This window comes from Diaporthe batatas (genome assembly GCF_019321695.1).
Source record: "Diaporthe batatas strain CRI 302-4 chromosome Unknown Contig00007, whole genome shotgun sequence".
NCBI classification, from domain to species: domain Eukaryota; kingdom Fungi; phylum Ascomycota; class Sordariomycetes; order Diaporthales; family Diaporthaceae; genus Diaporthe; species Diaporthe batatas.
In genome coordinates this window covers 666,652-689,126 of record NW_025408554.1, presented here as the reverse complement: position 1 = coordinate 689,126, position 22,475 = coordinate 666,652, and the positions used below count along the sequence as shown (strand labels likewise).

Genomic DNA, 22,475 nt, shown 5'->3' with positions numbered 1-22,475 from the left:
GACGACCACGACCACGACCACGACCACGACCAACAGCCATGGCTGCAACGACACTTGCAATCCCAGGCCAGCTCCTCGGCCCAGCCTCAAAGTACAAGCCCGGCGCCGGCGTGCACCTCTACGAGTCGAACCTGTACAGCTCCCTCCTCGGCGACATCACAATCACCCAGCCCGCCTCCCAGTCCTCAGCATCCTCCACATCCGCCCAGGGGCCCACGAAGCGCATCTCGAGGATCACCCAGAACCTGCCGTCGCGGGCAGCAGCCGCCCCGTCCGAGCTGCCCACCATATCAGTGTCGCGCGGGGCCGCCGCCGCCGCCGCCGGCCAGCAGAAGCAGAAGCAGCGCGAGGTCCTCCCGCAGGTCGGAAACACCGTCCTGTGCCGCGTCACGCGCATCACCCCGCGCCAGGCCGTCGTCGCCATCCTGGTCTGCGGCGACACCGTCCTCGGCGCCGAGTGGCAGGGCGTCATCCGCGTCCAGGACGTGCGCGCCACCGAGAAGGACCGCGTCAAGGTCTACGAGAGCTTCAGGCCCGGTGATATCGTGCGCGCGTCGGTCGTGAGTTCGCTCCTTGCCGGTATCAGGGCAACCTTTTTGTTGTCGTGAGTATGTATATATATATATATACTGATGGGACTCACTGCAGATATCCCTAGGTGATCAGGCAAACTACTACCTCTCCACCGCGAGCAACGAGCTCGGCGTCATCATGGCCGTCAGCGAGGCTGGCAATGCTATGTACCCCGTCACGTGGAAGGAGTACAAGGACCCGGAAACTGGCCTGAGCGAGAGCCGAAAGGTCGCGAAGCCCTTCTAAGGAAGCCGTCGCCACCTTTTCAGTAGGGGGGGAAATCCCCTTGAGAAAGTGATTGGCCGGTCTTTTCTCGCATGGGAAGCGTCTTTGGCGTTGAGTTGGTCAGTCTGTCGCCGCCCGGCCGACCGCCGGGCCAAGATGCCTGGGCCAAGTGAATGGCAAGCAGGGCAGGGGGCGTCATCGAAACTCATCAGGGAATGATTCAGGATTGCATTCCGCCCCAAGACTCTCTGTGCTCATGGCGTCAGTGTGAGATTCTGGGCATCCCCCCCCTTCCAACGCCCGTGTACGGCAAATGCTACGTGCCGTCAGATGGCACACCCTCCCAGAAGGCGTAGGACGGAGAACGCCTTGTACTTGAATGGCTCATGATGGTCGGTTGAGATTTGGCATCCATGCGTCTCTTAGCTGGCAAGTGGATGGGTGTTCCCGAATGCTCTTGAGCCAAGTTATTGGCAGTCTAGCGGACCACACGATAAACGTTGAGAAGTTGCGGGCATGGCCCATCCGCAGCGAGCCCCAGCTAATGGGCCGCATATATACCCCGAACACACAGATTGTGGAAGATTGGTGTATGTTCTAAGAAATGAAAAACTTTTGATTCTAGTGTCTAGCACCTTTCTCAGTCTATGGTGTACTTGTCTGTCTACCTCTTGTCGTTGCACATATCTTCATAACCATCATCACATCTCTATCAATCATAATCCTTCCTCATTTCTTTGACACCACATCCCAGGTCACAGTGATAACCCCAGCGCTCAGGGCCCCGCACTGCTTGAACACGGCAGGGGACACGTCAATGTCCCCCTTGCCGCACGACATGCACTTGTCCACGACGGCCGCCGTGATGGTCTTGCCGCCGCACTTGATGCTCGCCGACTTGGCGCACATGGGCGACGCGTTCGGGTTCGCGTACGTCCCGTAAATGCTCTGCGAGATGGCCACGACGAGATCGTTCTCCGTGTTGGTCTTGCCACAGGAGCCTTGCCCGGGCGTGTAGTGCGTCATCTTGCCCGTCTGCGAGCGCCGCTCCATCAGGACCGCCGAGGGGCCTGCGGATGTGTTTTGGGCCTGGGGCTCCAGGGGGGCGGCGCTTGTGAGGGCCGCGAGGAGGGTGAAGAGGATGGCAGTGGTGGACTTCATTTTGGGGTTTGGGGTATGGTAAGGTTCTCTGAACACTTTCGTTTTGAAATGAATGTATCGGTATATGCTCCACTTGTGGGGTTGTGATATATTTTTGCTTTGAAGGGCTTCTGAGGTTGTTCGAGTATTTCTGAGTGAGGGTGGGTCAAACAATTGACGTCTGTGGCTCTCCGGGAGTGATATCCAAAGCCTGTTGGAGGTGTAATTGTAAGTACGAATTCTCTCGAAGATTGACTTATTCTGCTCATCCGAATATCCAACTACACCAGGAGCGCAGGACGTATTTATACGAAATTACTCGGTCCTGTTCCTGCGGGCACGATCGAACTGCCGAAACAAAACAGCGGAACTGAATTCTATTCTCGCAGCCAATTGGTACCCTACTGCACAATCACAGGCCGCTATTTCAGATTTTTGAATTCTAGACTTCAAGTTTCTGCCATGTCCCCGAACATCGCGGCCGTGCGCTGTTTCCCGATATGGGTTGTTGCCGAGTGGCTTTTTGTTTAGACGATTCTAGCGTGACGGGTCTCAGGGGCCGCGACGGGCACCACCGTCATAGTTCAGCCTCTAGGCTTTTCCTTTCGGTCCGTGGGGGCGTTTCAAGCCATCTCCAGACCTTTTGCTTGTGCTCGCTCACGTAGGAATTTAGTAACGCCGTGCCGACGGTACTTCAGTATCGACATGAATACCTACACTTGTCCCTGATGGTGTTTAGTGTCGGAACATCACTTCTAAACGAGGCCTCGGGTCTGTACCCGACAGGAATAGTTGCCATCAAAATCGTCGAGCACGCAATGGGTACAAGAATTATATGCGCTTTCCTTGAATCGATCATGAATTCTGCGTGGTTTCTCCGAAACGTGCCAGACTTCACCCTCAGACCTGAGCACATGCCGAGATATAGTGTGGTGCATATTCAAGACACGTGGGCACCTTGAACATTCTATTATACTGCTCAGAGCATTCGCGCTCACTTCTGATAACTTCAACTCATGGTTCGACCATTTCATCCACAAGCTGGAAGCACGTGTCTTGATTTTACTTCAAAGTTTCATGTACTAGTGCCGACCGAGATTTCAATGTTGCCAAGCCAAAAGCAGTGTCTGGTACCTGAAAAGCAAATCGATTCTGCTAGCGGCACAACTTGGACCTCTTCAGTGTGGTATACTAGCTGACTAGTCGAGTGTTGAACACCGGTGTTGTTAGGCCAGTCTCGGAGCCCCTAAATGTGATCCACAATTCATGGTCGTTTCCGGCTCACAAACTTGCAAAAGTCCGATCGCTTGCGTAAGCTGAAAGGTTTGGTTTCTAGGGTATCTCGATCTCGTACTGCCATTAGTGTCCAAGGACATAAATCCCTCAAGTCTCGGCCTTAAGATCTCGGTCTGAATACACCGAAGCTAGTTCCAGCTCATCGACATACACAAGCGCCAGGCTTGGCGAGTGGATAGAATCGAGGTTCAGCAGCAGAATGAACTCTGTGTCGGAATTCTATGTTTCCGGCCCCTGAGAAAGAAACACTTTGTTCAAGCTTTTCCCGCGGCCTGGAGGAGGAGGACGGTAAAATTTCATTTGAAGCGATTATACTACGCATACGGGGCCGATCAAGTTTCTTCTAAGTTAGGAACAAGGCGGAGGTGATATTCGCCTCATAAAGGACAAGTGCAGTGAATCACATGTAAGTGTCTCGCTCAAACTTTTCTAAGTCTTAGTTCGAAAGTCCGTAGATGATGTGGCCGTTTACTTTTCGCCGGGTTCCCGGTGTCCCCATACCCAGGTATGAGATTTGGGTTTAAGTAACGATCATGAGCTGGGCCTCATAAGGGCAGGCTCGACAATAATCTCATTCTGTTCGTGCAGTTCCTCTTGAACAGAGAAGCGTGAAACTGTGCAATGAGTATCTAAAGATCTCATTTTCATAGGTAATATTGAAAGGCATGGTTGATTCACTTACCTAGGTAAATAGTACCCAGGTAGAATGCAGCCCTAGAGATGCCATCATGATCAGTCATTGATGTCTCACATAACAGAAAGATCATCTTCTAATTCACTTGATATCCCCACATTACTGTGCACCGAAGGAACAACAAATGAGACTCTGGTATAAATGCAACATATGAATTCCTAAAGATGCTTAGAAAAATCATTTCACTCAACCACCTTATACTCCGAGTCCGATGCAACCTTCGTCAGCCGAGCAGGATATTAGAAGCCAACTTAGAAGCGATGCGGACAGAATCAGGGTCATTGGGAGGACGGCATCGAACACACATGTAAATGTTTTGTTGGACACAATAGTACCCGTAAAGCCCGGCGCGAACTCAATGAAGTGTACCATATTTCTCGCCATCAGCAGCACGGTGGCGACGAGGGCGGTGATCAAAACACCCAAGGGCATGTGAATGCTTGCAGCGGGGAGAGGAGGAGCACCGCTTACATGATCCAAGGCCTGATGTGGTCCGGCATGAAATGGGCTTTCATCTGCCGTAATAGCCGAAGACTTCGCCTGGAGGAGAGCTGTGTGCCCCAAGTCAAGTCCGATTGTGTGCGGGTGACAAGTTGGTGGAGAAGGATATGGTATTCATGGCGGTACAAGCGATTCCATTCACATACACATATCTGCTCACTGATGGAGCCATCCGGTTCTGGTCAGTGGCGGACCGCCGTCTGTTGGCAGAGCTTTTTCGCCCTCGAGGCCATCCGGCCTTCTTGTAAGGCTGTGAGGCGCAGGACGCCGGACGAGCCGGTGGAGCCGGATCAGGAGAGTTCTGTTCATGGCTTGTTGTAACGGATGGGTACTGAGTACATTGAATTCCTGAGCGGAAGGAGCAGGTCGCGCTGGTGGTGTATGGCCGCTTTACCTTGCTTCTCAAAGAGCTTGAGGCTTTCTGGGTTACGAAGGGGTGGGCGGAGAATATCGTCCTGGAAATCGACCAGTTCCTGGGCGAAGAGCACAGTACGTGGATGGAGTGGCCCAAGGAGCAGCTTTGGCTTATTGAGATTACGATCAAGAAGTATGCTGAGTCCACGCTGTTGGAATAGCTGCGGTTACAGTTAGTTCAGCGCTTTCGGGGGTGGGGGCGCTTTTTTGATCTTTTTCTGTAGGTACATATTAGTGGCCAAGCTTGACAGCAAGTTTGTAGAATTGCAACATATTTACTCATACCCTTGATAATGTCACCTCACTCCATGTCTGGGAAGCCCAATGAAAAGGCCCTAACGGCATATAGTGGTAACCTTGGAAAGCATGTGCCCTGCAGAAACGTCCAGGACATTCCATCCTCATGATTTGACTCATTGGCTCTCAATTAAAATTCGCTAGTGTTGAATTATCATGTCAATTCATTTTCAGGTCAGTACGTGCCATCTTGGTGGAGAGGTCGAGTTTACCAAGTCACAGTTCAGCTGTTATGTGCTTGGCAATTGCTGGAACGGAAGAAACCTTGGAACGTTGATAGATTGGTTATAAGTTTTTACATGAGGATGGGTTGTGGTTCCATTTGCCCACTGGAAGATTCAAGAGCGTGTCACGAAATCTAGTACATCCTGCGGAAGATGGCTAAGCCAGTGGACTATACAGCGTCAGCTGTATATATTCGCGAGTCAGTATTGTGTGCCACATAAGTAGGTCTGTAAAACTTTCAACTGAACGAAATTCCCTTCAACAGTCTATACATTGACAGCTTCCATACCTAGGTACATGCATCTCCACTCGAAGCAGTGGTACCTCATTGCTGGCTCGTACATTGGCTCTTGTCACGACCAGATAAATATTACTCTTGATGAGACAAGACATTCTATTCTGACTTGCGGCGTAACTACCGCCCTCGCGACTCGGTTTAAAGTTTCGTGAAGCGACATAGTTACCCTGGTAACACCACACCGTGCAGCAGGCAGGCCCAGCAGGTGGCCGCGGCCACCTGCACGATGCTGAACTGCGAGAACCACCTCGCGGTACGGGCCGAGCGTTAGGGCCGAAAAAGAGCCATGTTACCCTGAAAGCCGGCCAAGCATGCAGGCCGCAGGCAGCATCGACCACCTGAATCCTACATTGTGCGGGCTCGGGGTTTCCGGTCCTGCCCCGGTCCGAAGTGTCTTTGATACGCCGTCGGATTGGTGAAGCCTATTCGTGCGCTGCGACACGCATGCATACCTCCGGCGCGGGACACCCACGGACATAATCGGGGGCTTAACTCCTGGGTCAAGTCGCGATCATACTTTCATGGCGATGCTGTTTTTGTTTACGGGGTCGAGAACTATAAAGAGGCTGTTCTCAAGGCTTCAGGTAGTACAGATGGCATTCTCCAAGCAGAACAAGCCACACCACAGATGCAGACACTTTAAACTCTGGCCCAAACATCGCTCTCACTTACCTTGCGTATCATCAATACTAGATATATATCGCCCGCCATGAGCCCAGCAGCAAAGACCACCATCGCTGGGAAGCCAATCGGCCCCGTTGGATATGGCCTGATGGGTGAGACTTGCACCCAAAGCCTCGGGCTGTGTGATTCGACTGGCCCTGACGGAATTGACAGGCCTTACAACATGGACGGACATGAAGTACGAAGACGCCGCCAAGGCTATGAAGACAGCCCTTGAGCAAGGAGCAAACTTCTGGAACGGCGTGAGCAAGACCGCCGCCGACATGTTCCCGAGAGGGGCCAGAGCTGACAGGCACAACAGGGCATGTTCTACGGCACACCAGAGTCCAACTCGCTCCACCTCCTAAAGTACTACTTCACAAGGTACCCCGAGGACGCAAACAAGGTCGTCCTCTCGATCAAAGGCGCATTCGACCGGGCGACCAACACGCCGCATGGCAGCCCCGAGGGCATCCGTGCGTCGGTGGAGGAGGCACTGCGCATCCTGGGCGCGACCAAGAAGATCGATGTTTTCGAGATGGCGCGCGTGGACCCCACGGTCCCCATAGAGACGAGCGTGGCCGCGCTCGCGGGGCTCGTGTCGGAGGGCAAGATCGGCGGGATAGGCCTTAGCGAGGTCAGCGCGGCCACGATCCGGCGGGCGGCCAAGGTGGCGGAGATTGCGGCGGTGGAGATCGAGCTGAGTCTCTTCACGACGGACGTGCTGAGCAGCGGGGTGGCGGATGCCTGCCACGAGCGTGAGTACACAGTACCGGATGCAATGCCCCGTTCAGTTTTTTTTTTTGTTCCTGGACTGATGAGATGTTTCTGCGGCAGTTGATATCGCGCTGGTGGCATACAGCCCCGTAGGGCGCGGATGGCTCACTGGGGAGTTCCGGAAGCCTGGGGACATCCCGGAGACGGACCCGCGGCGTCACCTCCCGCGGTTCCAGCCTGGGGCGTTTGAGCAGAACTTCAAGCTGGTCGAGGCTGTTGAGAAGATCGCTGGGCGCAAGGGCGCAACGGTGGCCCAGGTGGCCATGGCATGGGTGAGACGGCAGGGAGCGATCCCAATCCCCGGGACGAGGAAGGTCGAGAGGGTGGTGGAGAACTGCCGGGATGTTGAGCTGAGTGCCGACGATCTGGCCGAGATGCAGAAACTGCTGGAGTCGCTGCCCATCACCGGAGGGAGGTATCCTCCCGCGTTTGAGGCCCTGCTGAACCAGTAGATCTGTTGTCGTCTCTCTCAAAGCGGATTATTGCTCAGGGATGTGGTGGGCACCGGGGTCGGGTCACCAGAGGGTTTCTTAAGTTTAAGACTGTGACTGATGAATCCATTTCCAAGACTAAAGGGCCCCAATCGGGTGGGCTATCAGGTGAAATCGGATGACTCGGGGCAGTTGTGTGAGCTCGCCTGGGGTCTGAGTGTGAGCTTGAACAGCTTGGATGTGGGTATGTGAAGCAGGTATTGCCTGGGGTCAAGAGGAGACGATGAGACGATGAGACGACACGTGCTGGATTGGTTGACGACCTCTGGGAGCTGTTTCGGATGGGACCATGCGCATGGAGGTGAGCAAGTGAGTTATTCATCCAGTGAGCCGATGTTGCCACACACAGACAGCCCTTCGTGGATGTGACTGTGAGGCCGCAAGGGCAGAAGGGCCGGTGCCTGAAGATCAGGATTGACGCTGCAGCACGCCGATCCTTGTGCTGTAGTCGAGGGAGGCAGGTGGTGAGTGTATTCTGGTGCTTGGTCGATGGTGAGTCGCTCAGCCGTTGAGGCCGAGCCTTTCGTCCACACACACCGACAGTTGCAAAACAAAGGTTAGATAAAACAAGGACCAGAGGATAAACACCCGACTAGCCTTTTCATCTCTGCAGCGTTTGAGAAACTCGGCCACTTGCCAGTACTGTGTGCCCGAACCGGACCCTGTGGACTACACAGTACTCCGTACACTAGACTTGCTATGCGACCCGTCGTGACCCAAATAGCACATGCGCAAGGACTCCCCGGCAGTTTCAGGACCCCAAACCGTAAAAGGCGGGGCCGAGTCGCGCACTTGGCGAGGGCTCGGGCTGTCCCTGCTGTCCCTGCTGTCCCTGCCGTCCCTGCTGGTGACACCCGCCACCTTACCGCAGCAGGCCATGCGGTCAACTTTATTCCAAGGCCCTGTCGGTTGGTCCCCTGCACTCCCCCATGTCCCATGTCCCCTTGTCCCGACTGCTCCCACGCCGTCGGGCATCACAAATAAATGATAAAAAAGATCAGACGCCCCTGCCCCTCCCCTGGATTCTGTTCTCGCGCAGCAAGAGGAATCAAAGCAACAGCCAGGTCGTGCCGACGACAGCGTGATTTGGTCTCGTCATGTGACAAGCAAGAGTGAGCCACGGCAACCACGACCCAACTCACCGATCCCGACGCTAGACGGCCGTCCCCATTCCCCATCCCAATCCCCAGTCCCCAGGGTCCCCATCCCCCAGCCACCAAAGAGAGGACTCCCGCCGTCATCGCCACAACCACATATTCACCTCACCCACCCGCGCAGCCAGCGACGCGAGGCACACCACGAGACTGAAATATAGGCCTTCACTCTTCGTCCTCGTCACCATAAAATCGAATCAATTGGCTCGCCCAGTTATCACCACACAACATCGAAAATGTCCTCAACAATGACCCTGACGATGCCTGCCCTCCCGCAACCAAGACTGAGCACAATCCCCTGCTGCCCCAGCTGCGGCAACGACCTCTCCTTGTCCTTCATCCCAAAGGACCCCTCCGCCGACGCCCAATCCCTCGCCCTCACCGCCGCCCAGAAGCAGATCCAGGACCTCGAGGCCCAGGTCCGCCTCCTGAACCAGAAGGCCACCGCCGCCGTCGACCGCTGGGCCGACTACGAGGATGAGCTGGGGAAGCTCAAGGCCGAGCTGAGGAAACGCAACAACAGCACCCCTGCCGCCAACAGCAACCCCAGGCCGCAGACCCCCACCCTGCGCGAGACCCCCTCGTCCCCGGCCACAAACAGCTCCGTCGGCAGCCCCGGCGCCGCCGTCACCAGCTTCGCCTCCGCCGCGAGCAGCCGCATCTCCGCCTACCTGTCGCGCAAGTCCACCCCGAACCTCAAGGCCCAGCAGCCCGCCGCCGGCCACCAGTCCTCCCTGAGCACCTCGTCCCTGCTCCCCGCCGGCACGCCCCCCGCCGCCAGCCCGGGCCACCAGAGCAGCCGGAGCACCTCGTCGCTCGCCCCGCCCCGCACCCCCGGCGGCACCCCCCTGACCCTCTCCCTCTCCGGCGGCAAGGTCACCTGGACCCCCGGCCACTCGCCCGCCCCCTCGAGCGACGACCTCCTCGAGGCCCTCACCCGCGAGCAGCAGCTCCGCCTCGCCGCCGAGGGCAAGCTCAACGACTCGAGCAAGGAGATCGAGGACCTGAGCGTCACCCTGTTCGAGCAGGCCAACGAGATGGTCGCCACCGAGCGGAGGGCCCGCGCCCGCCTCGAGGAGCGCGTCGGCGAGCTGGAGCGCCGCGAGAACGAGAAGAAGAGGCGCCTCGAGAGGCTCGAGCAGGCCATGGGCCGCATCGAGAGGGCGCGGGCGCTTCTGAATAGTGGTGCGGATGCCAGTGTTGCCGAGAAGAGGGTTAGTGCCTAGTGCATGACACGTCTCTGGGTTTTTTTTTGTCCTATTCTGTTCTGTTCTATACATGTCCGCCTTCTTTCTCTCACTATTTAATTCTTCTTTGTTCTGCCGTTATGATACCACGAAGGGATGACTATTAATGCTGCTCTTGTACTGAGTAGAGACTGGAATCAGGGGGAGATTGATAATGAGCCCGTTGACATGGGTGGGAAAATGGTCATGAATACGTTTAGATAGGTAATAATGCGTCGATTACGACGAGATTTTGGTAGAGGATTGTTTCATCACATAATCAAATCCTGTTTTGAAGCAGCCATGGTGGTTCGACACTGGTGCTAAACTGTGTAATAATGGCCTTTTCAAATGCCCACCACTTCTGACATGAGCTCCTCTATCAGATCCAAGTCTTTCTTGGACAAGCCATACTCAACTACTGCATATAGGCTGTGGTTCCAGCAGCATGCTTTGAGTCCAATTACACAGTCATCGGGCATCTGGCCTCTGCTTTGAAGAACTTGGTGACAATCATCGGCTTCTCAGCTCAGCTTTTCCTGGGGCTGCTGCTCCGCTCTCTCTTCGGACTGGGAGACCGCCGCGCTGGGCTACCGCTCTTTTTGGGGCCCCCAGCCCGCTCAGGCGTGCCTTCACGTTTGGGACTAGGACTCTTGGCCGCCTTCTCCTCAACCTTGACCTTCTGCTGTGCCTCGCTCTCGCCGCCGTTGATGCCCCCCGGCTGGTTCCATCGCTGGATCATGCCTGTGACCTTGGGGCCCCACACGTCCTCCCCCTTGGCGAGGTCGTCGTACTCGAGGCAGTTGGGCCCGCCCAGGACGAAATCGCCCTGTCGGTTCCGCACCAGCTCCGTCATCAGCCCCGCCGAGTCCAGCTTCTCGCCCAGGTCGTGGGCCAGCGACCGCACGTAGAACCCCGACGTCGCCGTCATGCGGATCTTGACGGCAGGAGGCCCCTTGTCCTCCCACGGGGCAGCTGCGCCCTCTTGGACCGGCGGGACCAGGTCGGAGCCCTTGCCCTTAGGAGGGAGCTCGCCCAGCGCGCCCGACATGACTGGGGAGGTTGGCTTGTCCTGGCTATCGGTGGTGGTTGGCGTCTCGGACTGGTTGCTGTTCTTCTTTTGCTTCTTGGCCTGGCGCTCCTTGACCAGGTCGTCCTGCCTCTCCTCGAACTTGCGCTTCAGGTCCTCGTGTGCCGCCAGCGCCTGGCTGTCGGCCTCCTCCTGCTCGGGCGTCATCGTCTTACCTGCGGCCTGGTCCCTCTCGACGCGCCACAGCTGCTCGGCGTACTGCTTCTCCGCCGCGGTGGCCTCGGCCGTCGGCCAGTAGTGGGTGTGGGTGCCGGGCTCATAGTACTCCAGCAGCTCCAGCTCCGTGACGGTGACCTCCCTCGTCTGGATCTCCCTCGGGATGGGCTTGCCCTCGCGCGCGTACTCGTATAGTGGTTTCCCCTCCATCTTGAGCGCGGAGAACAAGGGCGGCATCTGCTGGTAGGTCCCGCGGAAGTTCTCGAGGGCCTCCAGGACCTTCTCTTTTGTGATGTGGTCGTACGGTCGCTTCTTCAGCAGGTGTCCGCATCGGTCGTATGAGTCGGAGGAGGCGCCGAAGACAACGACCGTCTCGTAGGTCTTGGTGCAGCTGAGGAAGCTGGAGAGCGCCTTGGTGCCCTTCCCACACCCCAGGATCAGAACACCAGTGGCCATGGGGTCTAGGGTGCCGCCGTGTCCCATTTTCACCTCAATTGCGCGCTTGACCTTGCGGCGGCGCTTCTGCTGGAAATTTGACTCTTTTTGACGGGCGGCCGTCTCCTGCTCGATCATGGGCTTGAATACATTGGAGGGATTGAAGTAGGTCTTGCAGTCACGGATGACTTGGGCGGAGCTCATGCCGTAGGGCTTGTTGATGGCTAAAGGTAGTGGTTAGCCAAGGTTGTATCAATGGTGGCGGAATCGCATTGGTGCTCAAGACATACCAAAGACGCCATCGAGCACCTGTTCTGCAGCCATCTTGAACAGCCGCTGGGCTTGCATATATACGGAGTATAGCTGGGCAGCGACGCCGGCAGCAGGGCGACGGTGGAGCCGAGTCGACGAGACCGAGAGGAACTTGAGGAAATAAAGACTGGGGTGGGGTGCCTGAGCTCTGGAAGCGAGATCAATGCATTTATTTCAGCATGCGTGTAGACAGCTGGTGGATTTGGTCTCTGATAGTTCAAGTGGCCGCAGAAACTGTCTTCCTACCGGCTTGAACAACCGATAAAACAACTGGAGGGGAGCTTGGTCGGTTATTTTTTGCGCTTCGGCGATTTTCTGACAGTTCAAGCTCGATTGGGTAGTAGGCTCTTATCGATAGTCGACTGCCACTCGCCAGCAGGGGTAGTACTGTGGTACCCCTGCAGACCGTCCTTGGAAATGTATGAGTGACGTAGCGCAGGGCTGTTTCAAGGGCGCAATGGGCTCACTAGCAGGGTACTAGGTACCCGCCGATCACTTTACGCCTCCACACTTTGTTCGCGTTGGTGTGGGCGCAACTGCACCCGCAATCGCGTCTCCGTCCACCCAGGCAACTCAAGCTTGCGTTCCTTCTCCGAGCAACCACCCCTCCGACTCTGATGCCCTCTTCGCAGTCTTGGTCTCAACCATTGACAGGACGCACACGAGCAGGCCGATCTGCTGTCACCGCAAATATACCCATCAGTGCTATCATAACCGCTTCCAACACACCCATATTTCCTCACGTGCCGATCCCGTAATGGCTGGAGGCAGGCCGGGAAGGCCGCCAGGTCGACCCCGCGGTTCTGGAGGACGCCCTCGTGGTACTGGCCGCCGTCCTGGCCGTCCACGTAGGGACTCCGATTCGACTGTCGCCTCTGTCGATTTGTCCAATATCGAATACGTCCCCGAGTTGTCGATCCTGAAGCCGGCCCCTTCCAGCACCGACTTTCCTACCTTCGTCTTGGACGATGCCGTCATCTACAGGAAAGGCCCGGACGGAAACCTGGTTGTCGCCAACGTCTGCAACGTCAATTTGGATGGTCCTCTCATTGTGCGGGGGAAGTTGGAGGTCGAGAACGAGCATAGGCCTTTTTGTACGCCGCATCACCTGATCCTTTAGCCGCATCTCGCTCTCGCTGTACGCTTCTACTCACAGGATGAACTCACAGTGCGCAAACCTTCCAGAAATACCGCCCGCATCGAGGTGCCCGCATGCTGGGGCTATTCTATCGGATACGGCCCTTGGCCCGCGGTTTGGGCGTGTGGGGAGGCAGGCTGGTACGAGATCAACCCATCGAAAGAGTACAGGGACATGCATGACTACATGTGCGAGGGCATCACTCTTTACTACAAGGTCATGGATGCGTATGTCTCCCTGTCCGAGACAGCACCCAAGGGCAAGAAGTACAGGGCGTGGCAGACGCCCATTGAAAAGGTGTTGCTCAAGGTAGGCGGGACAAGACACCTAGCTTTTGGCTGTGGCTGACTCGACGACAGTATTCGGTCGCCATAGGGGACGGTGCCACGCTCGTTGACGTGCAAAATCGATGCCAGAAACACGCCCCTTTCCTCTTAGCCCATTTCGAGCAAGAGAGTGACTTCAATTGGAAACCGACATCCTTCCGGAAATGGCTACTAGCGACGAACGAGGTGCGTTCTGGCAATCGAAAGGCTACTCAAGGTGTCGATACTGATGCTTATCCTCAGGAACTCGTCAAGAGACTGAAAGCAGCTCCTAAGAAAGGCCCTGCTGCTGCGTCGGCCCCCATGGAGATACCAGCTGCCGATGCCACAAATTCGAAAGACGAATCCAATGATAGCAGCGCGCATGATTCACCATTGAATATGACTGTGGTTACTGACCGAAGCAAAAGAAGCAAATCTCGCACACAGAGGCAAAGCACAGACAATGATGCCCCCATGGAGGACCCTCCGCCGCGTCGATCGGAGACCTATATCCCTCCACCTGTTATTCCCCGGCCCCGACATGCGCAGCCAGCAGAACCGTCTACCCCCGCCTCTGGAGTTCAAGTACCACCCCCTCAAACTGAACAACAAGACTCACTCAAGCTCGTTCTGGAGGTGCTGGAAGAAATCCTGGAGGTGCATGGTGGGCACCCGCAAAACCTTGGGGAAGGCAAAATACACAGCCACTTGTACATGAAGTGCACCATCAATCCATACAACGCTGCAAGGGAAGTCACACATTTCTACGCCAAAGCTCTTCTCAAAAAGTTGCCCCCAAAATGGAATCCGAGCCCCTTCTGGAGTTGGCTTGCGGGCGTTGTCGACAAGCCTTTTGAGCCCACACTTCTCACCATTGATCAAATGGAGCAAGTCAGACGACGAAAGAAACTGAACAAGTCAAGCTCGAAGCCCAAGAGTGATCGCGAAGACGAAATCCGTGGTCCGCGAGGGGCCGGCAAGCGCTGGCCGCCAAATACACTCACACCTCGCACGGGAATTCTAGCCCCGAGTACTGGTAGTAAACGACCTGCCGTTTATTACAGTGACGACGACGACGACGAAAGGGCCCATAAAGTGGCCCGAACATCACAGGACTCAGGTGATGACGAGGACGAGAATGAGGATGTTGATGACGACACCTCTGATGACGACATTCCAGCGAGTACAACGCTCGCGACGCCAACACCGGCGCCTCCTTTGGAGACAGCCCGCCTTGTCGTTCACGCTGAGAGGGTCCCTAGCATGTCACCGAGCGGCCCTAATGGGACCTGGAGATGTGAGGAAGACAGCTGCAACTACATTGTTCGCTCGGCCGAGGAGCCGGAGGGAAAGGATCTCATTGCGAAGCATTTCCAGGAACACGCGAGCCGAGCCGAAAGGTTGGATCTCGCGCTCTCCGAGGGAACGCGCAATCACATGCCTATCAAGTACGCCTACTTTCCCCCTTCTTTCTTCGTCTATGTCATAGTCAAAGAGCCTGGTGGATGATTGCCACACGCCCTAGAACGACGCAGCTGGATGGTGGGGCCTGCCAGCCCACCGAGACTTCGTCTTCTCCTCCGTGGCGAGCTCAATTCGCGCTTCCTTTTTATTTCTCAGTCCGAGTGTTTGCAAACTCAACCACCGCTTGCTAACGAAACTTCCCCACAGTCATTTGCTGGAGAAAATCCGCAGCATGGGAGAAATGGCGCAGATCAAGGAGCAGAACCGTGCAGGCGAAGCTTCTGCGCCGATGCCAGTTAAGAGGAAGCTGATTATCTAGGTCGATGTTGACACCAGGACGAACGGCGGTTGAAACAGCCTCAGCATCTGGCGGGTGCGAGATTCAGTGGAAAGAAGGAGTAGCCTGGGAGCGGTTTAAGGCTGGCCAGACGGCGGCCGTGTTTCTTTTGGAGCTTGTATGATACCCAGGACGATATTTGAACATTACCATTCCTCGTGGAGGGTTGCACAGCGAAGGCGCGTTAGTTTTCGAGGGGGCCAGTATCGCTTCAGCTTCTAATCGGCAAGCAGCAGTGATAATAGCATACTATGCGCTTTTGGTGTCTCCCGCTTTCTCTCCCCCTTGCTGCTCTACTTTCGGCTTCTTAGAACGTGCAATCCTCTGTGAGATTTTCGGACAGCATGCTATAGCTTTTGCTATCGAGAGGCAGCGGTGTCTTATGATAGACCCCCCCATCTGTTGTGCTCCATCGATCTACCCGGGCGAAGGGGGATCCGAGGGACGGGATCTAATTTCTTGTCAGTACAGCATCACTAAGACGCGGACCTGTCAGGTGTCGTGTCACTACTATTCAGCGCGAGGCTTAAACCCCGTCTTCTTGGTAAGCTGGAGCGAGGAAGTGTTCAGTCATCCGACGGCAAGCTACCCACCCACCAGCCAGCCTTCTTCGCGATCAACGACTTGACAACGGACAAAAGTCTGTCCTTTCCTCTCTCCTTTTCAAAATCTTTTTTTCATTTGCTATAGAGGTACCTGCCTAGGCTACCTAGGTAGACCTAGACAGAAGCCCAGGACTGTCCTTGCCCTAGCTTGTTGGACAGCCAACACACCTTTTTTTTCTCTTTCGACGGCACTTTCTTCTCATGGGGTAGAGCCCGCAAGCTACTTGGTATCTTTGTCCGTCTTCGCGTGAGCAACCGCTACGCGTCCAAAAATCACATCAGCTCAGCTCGGCCTCCCCTGCTAGCACCGATATCAATCCACGTCTTTTGGGCGGTCCGTCCACGATCATGGCCGCTTTCCAAATATACTTGTCGCCAATTGTCATACCATGTCCAGGAGCCCCAATTGTGGCTGTTGGCATTTTCTCAGGTCTGGCAAGCCAGCTCCTTTGATACAACGCCAATTCGACGTCTAACCTCTACGTCGATTTCTTGATCATTCATGGCGACCGCTCTTGGCGACAGCCACTCACAGCGTACAGACCTGAAAACGCCATCATTGCGCAGTTGATTGCTTCTAGTCTACTGTGTCCGAGACTCAAGGAACTCTTGGGCCTTGACCCAGACGTCCTTCGTTGCTTGCTGTTCCAGGGTCTTGATGCCCGCAACCAGCGCCTTGAAGAACGCACAGAAGACTTCGACATCTTCTCGAATGGCCTTGGCCTTGGGGAAGTACAGACTTGCGAATTTGTCGAGGTCGCGGTGTTCGTCGGAGTCCATCTCGAGGTAGGTTCTGACGGCAACGCCCATCGCGGCATTGTAGTTTCGGTTGACGAATGGGAGCCTGATTGTGTTCAGGTTAGCAAAATCAAAGTTCATCGTGTGGGTACACAAGGTTGGTACTCACGCATTGCTTATGTCCCAGTATTCGGCGGGCTCTCGCTTTCTCTCAGTCTGGTTGTTCAGGAACATGTGCACTAGAACGGCTTCAATCAGATCCCGGTCCGCATCGCGAACAGCTGATACCTGCGATGCAAATGAGAGCATGTCCTTGCGGAGGGGGCCTGTATAGCCGATGGCTTCGTGCCTGAGTCTCAAGAGCACAGCAGAGCGACTGAGAAGAAGCAGAGACGGGTCGACGTCACCCTCATCCTGGCGCGGCTTGCCATTGAGCTGCTCGAGTCTGATGAGCTCTAATGCCAGGAGTAAAGCTTCATGGAGCCCAGTGACGTCCGGGTACTTCTTCACGGTCGGTTCGAGCTCGGAAAGAGCTGTGGCCAGAGCCTTGCCCCAAGATGTGAGCTCGTGAGAGTCGTCGACGTACTCTCGCAGGTGCAGAAATCGCCACATCACCGTAGACACGATGTGATGTGGAGAGTCGATGCCTTTGGGCTTGCTGCCTGTTTTCCCAACCGTCGCCTTGGCAAAGCCAGGCGCCTGCAGGGCGGAGACTTCAAACGCGATAGAACCCGAGCGGTCTTTCGAGGCTGAGGCGGAGAGGCTCCAAGACGGGAACTGCTCCTTGACTGCTTTCTCTTCGATGCCCCAGGTCGCGACCTTGGGGCTTGGCGTGCGGAAGGTGCTGTTTCGTATTATAGCAGTCCGTCCCGGGTCGGAGAACCAATCCCTAACTTCGATGTCCTTGAAGTGAAATCCACGGTGAAGTCTTGGCACGACAAGACCGAGTGCAAGCTCTCTCACCGGCATCAACGCTTGGGTTACAAGCTGCCTGTACTCGCTAGATGAGACACCATCCAGAGTTGGCAGAACCGTGATCCTGCTGTGCGTGATATAGCTGAGCAAGCGAGGTCCGATAAGACCCGTGTTCAGGTAGTGGTGAAGCTCGTCAGGGAGACGCAGGGCCAGGTACTCATGGGAATCCTCTGTCAAGGTGTCCTTGGCCTCGATTTCCACGGCGCCGTTCAGTGCTATGTAAATAAAGTGGTCGACAATCATGCGCGCCTTGCAGTACTTCTCGAACCAGTCGGGCTGTTGGCTCTTGAGTATGTCATCGAAGGCTTGGCAGACCTGCTTGACGTGCTTTCCATTGGTCCTCAGCATGTTCACCGCGTCCCTAACTGTGTTTGGAGCTTGCTGTTGAGTTTTGGCTGGAAAGGGTGGCAGGAATGAGGTCCCTGTGATGAGGAGCGCATCAACCAGAATGGAATCATCGACGTTAAGATGACGTTTCAGCGCGTCTTTGTCCACGGCCAAGAACTTGTTGCTGTCCCAGTCAATGGCCTGGATGAGGACATCGGAGATGGGGTAGAGGAGCAGCTCCCGGGGGCCCATGATTGCACCGCACATCTGCTCTACCTTGGAGAAGAATGCGATCTGCGAAGGGTCAGCGAGCAGATCTACGACCCTCTTGCCCAAGAGACGAAATTACCTGTGAGACAGCCTTGAAAGGCGGAACCAAGAAATGCAGACCGCGCTTTCTGAGGATGCTCTGGAGCGTTGGGTAGAACGACTCGAGACGGTAGGCGCCTATGTAGGGATCAGAAATTGTGCTGGCGTCCCGGTGGGCAATTGAGTTTCTTACCCGAGTGCAGTCCAAAGGTCTCGACAGCAGGCTGAGCCTGCGCATTGTTATATAGCTCCCATGCGGCGTTTGTGCCAACGTTCGCGGTCCGGCCTAGTTCAAGCGAGAGTTCATCCTGGCCCTTGACGGGACATCCATCAAAGACGAAGAAAGGAGTACAGTCATTGGCCTTCCACTTGTTCAGGTCTACCTCGATGCAGTCCTCGAGAGCGAGGGGTCCACCCACGGCGGGAATCAGAGGTTCGTGTGAGCGTTCGAGAAGGAGGCGCAAGTAGTAGGTCGCATCGACAGCGACCACGTTCCCCTTCAATTGAGAGGCGTCGTGTGACGTGGCGAGTCCGGAGATGAAGAAGTCATCGCCCTTGAGAGACGACATGTCTGCAGCACGTCGTGAGAGGAACGGGTGGGGTCGTGGCCGATTGGCTGTAGGGAGGCTGATCAGTGACAATGGCTAGCCGCGACGACACACACGCGCACACGCAAGCCGTGACAGCGGGCGACGAGAAGTGTCGTGTGGGACTTGGTGGGACAAGCCTCGTTGGCAGCCCGTTGCTGCCACAGATGTCTGGCCGGGGCAACACGTCGTGTGTGCGACTCTAGCACCCGAGGACGATGACCACCTGTCGAGAGACCTGGGGGCAGGCGCGAAGGGAAGACGGAAGGAGTGGCTCGAGCTTGTCTCGTCGGCGGTCAGTTATATGGAGGTGGTTCGGAGGCGAGGGGCGAGGGGCGAGGGGCGCGGGGCTCGAAGGATTATTGTGTAGAATGTGGAACAAGAACACGCGATCGAAGCGCCGAAAGTCCAGCCACCGAGGGACCAAGAGAGGGCGGAGGGATGCAGAGAGAGGCAGGCCGCGAGGGTCGGGATCCTAAAGGAGAGGAGGTGGCAGGTTGGGACACGTCACGGCGAGGAGCCTCGGAGACGGAGGGGAGGAGGGGTTGGGTCGAGTGCGAGGGTGTGGGTGAGGGGCGAGGTTGAGGCTGAGGTTGAGGTTGAAGTTATTAGGGGTGTGTCAAGCTGCGGTCGCAGGGCCGGTCGTTGCGAGGGTGAGCCACAGAGGCACGAGCACCAAGCAGAAGCACACGCCCACACCCACACCCACACCCGCTGCCAAGCGCAGACAGGCTAGTTGGGGAGCTGGCAGCTGGGAAGCTGTTCATGGTGGGCAGCGACGGGAGGGACAGGGGGCTAGGGATGTGCCTGGAGCTGCAGGGGTCTGTCTTCCCCACCCAGCAGGCCCTGATAGGAATGGTGCCCGAGAGATTCTCAACCCCTGCACCGACATGTGGAAGCAGCTCGTCCAGCTTCGACGAAGCCGACATATACATATACACACACACATATATATAATTGTGTGTCCTGAAGTGCCATGATTCTGCTGTGCAAGAAACGTCAGTGGACTAGGTTCTGTGAGAGTGTCCTCAGTTATGACAAGGTATCATACTGAAGAGTGTACCCTGCAAGGCTCGAGTCACACCCCACCGCATTTCTGATGTCCGAACTGTCAGATAGGAAAGCTTCCCAACATGCAGCAGTGCGGCCACAGCACAGACAACAGCATCATCCCGCGAAGAATAACTCCAGGCTGAGAAGAACTTCCTCTGAATCACATGTCAGGAGCACTCATAGGGCCCAGACCAGGCCACTTAGACCACTGTCCAACGGCCCACTGCGTGGAGCACGATGTGGCGCGCACCACAGTACCGTATAATTACACACGCGAGCTCGCCCGCCTGAATGCCAGCTCGATCAATGTAATGAGACAAAGAATATGAGAGTTGACCTGCCCAATTATCTTGACAGCTTCGTGTCCCATAACTACTGTTATCCGTTCCAGCTTCGAAGCAGTGTTCAGACGCGTCCATCACGAGCAATGGGGCCGATGAGTGCTCATCAACATGCGCAACACAAAGCCAACAGATCAATGTCATCCAACATTTGGGTAATGATGGCTTGATTGATGATTGCACGCTCAATTAGACATTCTCATATCTGGAGCGCCACTGCGCCTTTCCCGCGGAAGCCCTCCGTCCTCCGCCCTCGGGATACCTCACCCCTAACCCTAATCCAGCTAGGTCCCTCAGCACGACCGGGGCAAATGGAGCTGATCAGGGGGGCTCGTACCAGCTCACGCCTTTTCTTTTTGTCAATTCAATAATTCAGATCGACAGGACTGGAAGTCGCTTGGTGGCGATGGGAGATCAGTACCAGAGTCACCGGGAAGTGTTGTGTGACGTGTCGGCGAAAAGCAAGGGTCCGACGTTCTACCCTGCAGCAACGACGACATCACAGCCCCGCCTGCCTCTTTCCATCTTATCTTTAACAAAACAAAACAAAACACCACACTCGTACTTCCAGGTCGTGGAACAGAACCTCACACGAATTAGATCAAAATGGCCGAGAGGAAAGCACTCATCACTGGCGCTACGGGGCTCCTAGGGCGACAGGTCTTGAAAGCCTTCGAGAGCAGGGACTGGACCGCCAGGGGCACGGGATGGTCCCGGGCAGACGGCGCAACAATCCTCAAGGTTGACTTGGCCTCGACTGAAGAGGTTGAGAAAGCCCTTGACAATTCCAGGTACGCGAGACCCTGCCGCTCTTCTTCCCAGGGGTTCCCGACTGACATGACCAACGCAGGCCTCAGGTAGTCGTGCACTCGGCCGCGAACCGCTTCCCGGACAAGGTCGACAAGGACCCCGAGGGAACACGGAAGCTCAACGTCGAGGCTACTCGCCACCTGGCGAAGCTTTGTGCAGAGCGTGATATATTCTTGATCTACATTTCCACAGACTGTATGTACTTGTCCTCAGTCCCCACTCGTGCATCGAGACATGTCTCAGGGGCTGGATCGCTCCTGAGTCCTTGTCTCGCGACTATGAGTGAGCTCGTTTCGCGGTTTCACTAACCAGGCCGCCGCAAAGATGTGTTCTCTGGCAAGCCTGGCGATGCCCCGTACCAGGCAGATGCCGCCACCGGTCCTACCACACTCTATGGACAGACCAAACTTGACGGCGAACACGCGGCCTTGGAGGAATTCACGGCCGCCGGCAAGGACGGTCTGTGTGTCGTCTTGAGGGTACCAGTGCTATATGGCGACGCCGATATGCCAAACGAGAGTGCGGTCAACGTCCTGATGGATGCCGTATGGAGAGCTCAGAAAGGAGAGAAGATTCAGATGGATCACTGGGCTCTCCGCTACCCTACTAACACCGAGGATGTCGGAAGGGTCTGCCACGGTGAGATCCTTCCTACCAATGAGATCCGCAACTCCCACGAGCTGACCATTACATAGATGTTGCTGTCAAGTACCGTGCAGCCTCCGAGAGCGAGCGAGCCGGCTTGCCCAAGATCCTGCAGTTTTCCAGCGAGGACAAGTACACCAAGTACGAAATCTGTCAGCTATTTGGTGAGATAATGGGCTTGAACATCGATGGCATCGAGCCCAACACCCAGGGCAATGATCCTAATTCCAGCGTACAAAGACCTTTTGACTGTCACCTGAGCACCAAGGCCTTGAAGGACATCGGAATTGATGTTTCAACACAAGACTTCACCGGCTGGTGGAGACGTGAGGTCCGCGCCTTCAGAAGATAACGAACCGGACCAGCCCTTCCGGCGCTCTCACGTCACGACGGGCCAACGGCTGCCGTCTACGAGGTAATGGGGATGCGGAATTTGAATTGTAACATTGAGCTTGGCGTTCACCTGAGTGTGACTTTAGTAGGACTACCATCTGTGTACGTATCCGCTGGGCTCCCCAAAACCTCGTCCTCTACCCGCTTTCCACGTGGATCAATGGTCTCACGGGTCCTCACAAGAGCATTGGGGCATCCTAATGGACCGTGTTTGTCGCGTCGTCAATAGCAATTATATACGGCCCTTGGTCCACTGGCCTTATATATCTGGATGACAGCACTCAGAGCAAGCACACCTAGGCGTGAATCTCAAGTGCGATTAGGACTTACGCGTCGATCAACAGGAAAGAGAAAACATGAATGTGCATCAGATTCAGGCTTCATGAGAAGCCACCGATGTTACAGACTACGTCCTGGCAAGACGATAGCCCAATGAAATTTTATCGCTACAAATTGCGCAGTCTCAGAGACCCAGAGG

At 55.7% G+C, this 22,475-nt stretch overlaps 8 protein-coding genes across 8 annotated transcripts; 5 read left to right on the top strand and 3 right to left on the bottom strand.

The window, feature by feature from the left end:
- Positions 1-38: 38 nt before the first annotated feature.
- KVR01_006814 (exosome non-catalytic core subunit CSL4) lies at positions 39-819 on the top strand (the record flags this gene model as incomplete). The annotated part of the gene is made up of 2 exons (XM_044793513.1): positions 39-560; positions 649-819. The coding sequence occupies 2 exons, from the start codon at positions 39-41 to the stop codon at positions 817-819; spliced, it is 693 nt and encodes a 230-aa protein (XP_044644245.1).
- A 708-nt stretch (positions 820-1,527) lies between these two features.
- On the bottom strand, positions 1,528-1,959 carry KVR01_006980 (uncharacterized protein; the record flags this gene model as incomplete). The annotated part of the gene is made up of 1 exon (XM_044781581.1): positions 1,528-1,959. One exon carries the CDS (start codon positions 1,957-1,959, stop codon positions 1,528-1,530), a length of 432 nt encoding a protein of 143 aa, XP_044644411.1.
- A 4,413-nt stretch (positions 1,960-6,372) lies between these two features.
- On the top strand, positions 6,373-7,786 carry KVR01_006645 (uncharacterized protein; the record flags this gene model as incomplete). Its single annotated transcript, XM_044793911.1, has 6 exons — positions 6,373-6,439; positions 6,501-6,589; positions 6,649-6,903; positions 6,934-7,084; positions 7,164-7,551; positions 7,672-7,786. The coding sequence occupies 6 exons, from the start codon at positions 6,373-6,375 to the stop codon at positions 7,784-7,786; spliced, it is 1,065 nt and encodes a 354-aa protein (XP_044644076.1).
- KVR01_006787 (pseudouridine synthase PUS4) lies at positions 6,634-12,248 on the bottom strand. The gene is made up of 2 exons (XM_044783263.1): positions 11,946-12,248; positions 6,634-11,879 (listed from the first exon to the last, which is right to left on the bottom strand). Exons 1-2 carry the CDS (start codon positions 12,001-12,003, stop codon positions 10,504-10,506), a joined length of 1,434 nt encoding a protein of 477 aa, XP_044644218.1. The 5' UTR covers positions 12,004-12,248; the 3' UTR covers positions 6,634-10,503.
- KVR01_007092 (uncharacterized protein) lies at positions 8,985-9,974 on the top strand (the record flags this gene model as incomplete). The annotated part of the gene is made up of 1 exon (XM_044781910.1): positions 8,985-9,974. One exon carries the CDS (start codon positions 8,985-8,987, stop codon positions 9,972-9,974), a length of 990 nt encoding a protein of 329 aa, XP_044644523.1.
- A 271-nt stretch (positions 12,249-12,519) lies between the features above and the next one.
- Positions 12,520-15,617, top strand: KVR01_006769 (uncharacterized protein). The gene is made up of 5 exons (XM_044788246.1): positions 12,520-13,061; positions 13,137-13,414; positions 13,465-13,617; positions 13,675-14,861; positions 15,085-15,617. Exons 1-5 carry the CDS (start codon positions 12,725-12,727, stop codon positions 15,194-15,196), a joined length of 2,067 nt encoding a protein of 688 aa, XP_044644200.1. The 5' UTR covers positions 12,520-12,724; the 3' UTR covers positions 15,197-15,617.
- A 254-nt stretch (positions 15,618-15,871) lies between these two features.
- KVR01_006550 (uncharacterized protein) lies at positions 15,872-19,441 on the bottom strand. The gene is made up of 4 exons (XM_044790354.1): positions 18,362-19,441; positions 18,209-18,306; positions 16,727-18,153; positions 15,872-16,663 (listed from the first exon to the last, which is right to left on the bottom strand). The coding sequence occupies exons 1-4, from the start codon at positions 18,735-18,737 to the stop codon at positions 16,402-16,404; spliced, it is 2,163 nt and encodes a 720-aa protein (XP_044643981.1). The 5' UTR covers positions 18,738-19,441; the 3' UTR covers positions 15,872-16,401.
- Positions 19,442-20,464: 1,023 nt separating this feature from the next.
- KVR01_006854 (uncharacterized protein) lies at positions 20,465-22,450 on the top strand. Its single transcript, XM_044794675.1, has 4 exons — positions 20,465-20,940; positions 21,000-21,154; positions 21,284-21,598; positions 21,655-22,450. Exons 1-4 carry the CDS (start codon positions 20,756-20,758, stop codon positions 21,954-21,956), a joined length of 957 nt encoding a protein of 318 aa, XP_044644285.1. The 5' UTR covers positions 20,465-20,755; the 3' UTR covers positions 21,957-22,450.
- The last annotated feature ends 25 nt before the right edge of the window (positions 22,451-22,475 follow it).